We start from the raw sequence: 4,376 nt of genomic DNA on the forward strand, positions 1-4,376 counted from the left end.
CATGGAATGCTCCGGAAACTCCTCTAGTGATTCCTTCAGAAATTCCTCTCGAGGTCCCTTCAAAAACTTATTCAGGGATTCATTAGGAAATTTCTTTTCCTTTTTCAGGGAAGACTATTTTTTAATTAATTCAAGGATTTCTAGGGAAATATCTCCTGCGATTTATATTGGAATTCTTTAGGATAATTTTAGAGGAATGCAAGAAGTCGTCCAGGAATTCTTTCTTAATTATTTCCAAAAAATCCTTTAGAAGTGCATCCACGAATTTGTTCAGGAATCCATCCACGAAATCCTTCAAAAATACTCCTGCAGTTCCTGCGAAAATTCCTCCAGAAATTCTTCTTTCGATTCTTTCAGGAATATATCTTGAAATTCTTTTTTTTTCTTCTCCAAGAAGTTATCTATGGATTTCTTTAGGAACTCCTTCAGAGATTCTTCTAGGAGCTTTTTTCAGGGATGTCTTGAGGGTGTTCATTTAGAATGAGATTCTTCCAAAAAATGTCAAAAGATTCCTTCAAAAATTCCCCTGAAATGCCTCAAGGGTTTTCTCAAGCGATTGTATTAGGACTTATCCTAAGATTCGGAGCCGGATCACAACGTCCGAGGCCATACAGTCCCGGTCGTTAAGTCGCGTTTTTTTGCGAACCCACATTGAAGAGTTTTTTTTTTATTATTTAAACTAGTGTTTATTGAAAGAAGATTTTCGAAGGAATTCTTAGAATGATTCTAGCCAAAATTCCCCAAAATTTCCTCTTAGTATCCCTTCAAAATGCATCCTTGTTCCAAAGATTCGTTTGAATACATCTCCAGGGATTCCTCCGCAGATTCTTTCGAGGATTCCCCCAAAAATTTTCCAAGAAATTTCTCAAAAGATTCATCTTGAAATTCGGTCCACGAGTTTCCCCAGAAATTTATTTCGAAATTCATCCTAGATATCCTTAAGTGATTTTATAGAAAATTCCTTCCATTTATAGGAAAACCTTCCAGGAGTTTCCAAAGTTTTTTTTTTGGGATTGCTTGAGACAATCCTCCAGGGGTCTCTTATAAAATCCTTCAGGGATTCCTTTTCACAATTCTTAAGTAATTTTGGTGCAATTTCTGGAAGAACTTCTGATAAATCCCAGGAGTACTAAACACATCCCAGGAGATATTTTTGATGGAACCGTAAGAGTAGTTACTAAAAAAATCCCCTTTAAAAGGGGCCATTAGACTGTTTGTCATTATGACAAATATTTGCCATTGAAGTCCGACATTTGTCCAAAGTTGCTATGATTCAAGCTGTGTTGGTTATTTGTTAGGCTTGTTTGGCCAAATATATGTCACGTCTAATGGGGCCTTAAGAAACTTCTCAAGAAATCCTTGATAGAATTTCTAAAAAAAAAATGGCAGCCTATTTATTGTACCCATAAAAAGCCAGAAACGCTCCATAGAAAATCAAAAAGCGCTTCATAAAGAATGAACATAATATGTTAACATATTATGTTCCATGAGTTTGAAAATGATTTTGAAGTTTCTTAGAGGCAACAAAACTAACGAACGGATGAACCGATCAGAATGACTCTTGCATGGTGCGATTCGTATTCATGGTTTATAAAGGTCCCATTACCCATGACAAATATTTGGCCAAACTGACTAACACAACGTGAATTATACAGTAGACGTTCGCTCAGTGCAAACGGTTTAACTGCAATGCTTTTTAACTGCAAGTCCGCTAAGTGCAACAATTTTGCAGTTATCGCACCGCTATCTGTCAAAAACAAAACGTCAACAGCGTTGCGATGTTTTTCGGATGCACTACAGCTGCATTACGATGTTTTCGAGTGCATTCCGGCTGCGTCCAACAGCAATTGACAACTGTTTGACGGCTGTCAGTCGTTGCAGTTAGCGAATTTCATTCGGTAACTGAAACGTAAACATGTTGCACTTATCGAACGTCTACTGTACAAAGTGCCGAAACGCCGGGCAGAACAAAACTATCCGTTTTGATCCCCTCTAGGGGCAAGACACTGTGCAAACGAGAGTAACTCTGAGAAATTCTGAGTAACTCTTTTCACCAATGATCGACGAAATTCGTGGAAAAACACCCCTAAAACTGCAAGAAAAGCGAGATATTGGGCAATATTGTTTTGATTTTGCGATAAATCAGGCAACACTAAAGCAAAAACGGGAGCAATCCAGAGAAATTCTGAGCAACTCTGTGAAGGAAAATGCACTCTCCAGCACAGTGTCTTGCCCCAAGGATCCCCTAGACTGCGAGAGCCAGTTAAAATCTTCAAAGTAATTAAAAAACAAACTTTGCCTTAAAAAATCACCCCCCGCACGTGAAACATTTCTCCCATATTGAAGGGGCGCGACAGAGCTGTGCGATATGTATCGTGCGTTTCGTATACCTACCTTGCATGCAACACTGTACCTTATCATCCGAAACGTCACTTTACTTTTGTGTTTACAAACAAAGTTCTACCTATAGCATCTAGTTTCGCAGTCAAGTTCAAATCATCACAACTTATATCCTCATTGATCGGTTAATTATTGAATGAGTTTTCGTGGGTTTTAATTGTTAATTGATTAAACAATGACTGAACAACAACAACAACGGGAACAACTGAACGTGGCCGAGTTGGTGGAGAACGAGAAGAATAAAACCAACGTCAACTGTACGCACTGCGGCTCACTCATGCTGAAACCGGGCAGTGCCGATTACGTGGAAAGCGAGGTAAGTACCAAGAGGAATGATTACGATTGATAATGTAAAATTGTATTGATAGCAGAACCGTTCGTTTTGAAAAATTGTCATATATAGAATTGAGTAATTGTGGCAGTTAAATTGTAATTTTAAATATGTAATGTCTTTAACTTTAAGAATCAAAACATTTTTAATGGTGATGACTCACCAGGGTAAACCATGTATTTTGAACAGGCAAAAGACAATGCTAGAAAAAATATTGAATTTCTTCTTTAGAAACCAATCGATGATAATGTACATTTGGCTCATAAGCTTGTTATATGACTGTATTTTGCGTTTCTGGTATAATAAATTCTCTAACAAATGTAATTCAATCTGAGAAATTTACGGTTTCTAAAACCCTGCAGGGAAATGCATTTTGAACCCCGAATATATGTTTTGGACACCCTCTAGTAAATATAATTTAATCTTATTTCCATGCCATGACATTTGGATACATTAACAAACATTCGGCAAGTTATCAAATTTAGCAATTCACTTCCGCGACACCTTTTCTAGAAAATCACGTGCTGTTTTACAATTGTTGTCGATAAATATTATGTACCTGAGTGCTTCTTCCCAAACAAATATATTTTTAATTTGCAAGTAAAAATCTAAACTTCAAGGAAATTTATTAAATCTAGTTATGAATCAAACGTTCCGTGTGTACTGAAAACGATTTGATAACCAGTCTAATCTATACACGTTTTATTGTCCTTTTTACCTCTGATCTTATTTCAGTTCAATCTGCCAGAACCATACAAGAAGAAACATCCCGCGCCAGCATCCAGCCCAGCCGAATTTGCCTGCGAGAAGTTGACTCAATTCTGGGTCGTCAACGACATGTTCACCTTCGAAAACATCGGATTCTCGAACACGGTCGATCAAACCAAGTATCTGATCTGTGCTGACTGCGAAATTGGCCCGGTCGGGTATCACGATCTCCAGACGAAACGATGCTACGTGGCACTGCAGCGGGTAAAGCACGTGGATGCTTGAGGTGGACCGACTACTCTTGGACATTGAATCCGAGAGCTAGGGAGTTTTTTTTTTTCGTTCCATACACTGTTCGGATGTATTTGATTCTGCAATTATTTTATTTCTTAGGACTGTCCTAAAACTATTTACTCTTAACAAGAAATAAAACTAGAACCTATTTTCTGAATGAAATTGTTTAGAACAATTTAAAATTTGAAGAATATCATATAGCTGTAAATTTCCGAAAAATGCATAAAATATTCTCAGATTTTCACTGTAAGTTTATCAACTAGTTGTGTATCAGTGGTCCAAATTTGGAAAAGATCGGGCTATTCTATACGAAATTAGACAGATTCTAGTAAAAGGTATAATTATCCGATAGCCAAATTTGAGCTGTTATATCTCCGGATTCAATGAAATTTTGAGCTAACATGACTTATATAATGAGCCTTGGTTAACTAGAGGGCCACCGAGAAAAAGAAAAAGAAGAAAAGTGATTCGAAGAAGACCAGTGCGCATTTTGGTAGTGATGGTAAGGGTGTGTGCTTTATTGCTACAGAACCTATTCCGAAGAAGAAGCTAGAAGTGACATGGATTGTGGACTCGGGGTAATCGGAGCATATCGCGAACAATCGTGAATTATTCTAACCTATGAAGATTGCCGTTGCCAAAC

General features: G+C 37.5%; 1 protein-coding gene across 1 annotated transcript; it reads left to right on the forward strand.

Annotated features, from left to right (window-relative positions):
* Positions 1–2,458: 2,458 nt before the first annotated feature.
* Positions 2,459–3,895, forward strand: LOC109429868 (guanine nucleotide exchange factor MSS4 homolog). Its single transcript, XM_019705854.3, has 2 exons — positions 2,459–2,716; positions 3,467–3,895. The coding sequence occupies exons 1-2, from the start codon at positions 2,576–2,578 to the stop codon at positions 3,722–3,724; spliced, it is 399 nt and encodes a 132-aa protein (XP_019561399.3). The 5' UTR covers positions 2,459–2,575; the 3' UTR covers positions 3,725–3,895.
* Positions 3,896–4,376: the final 481 nt, after the last annotated feature.

The sequence above is a fragment of the Aedes albopictus genome, chromosome 2 (genome assembly GCF_035046485.1).
Source record: "Aedes albopictus strain Foshan chromosome 2, AalbF5, whole genome shotgun sequence".
Classification (NCBI taxonomy): domain Eukaryota; kingdom Metazoa; phylum Arthropoda; class Insecta; order Diptera; family Culicidae; genus Aedes; species Aedes albopictus.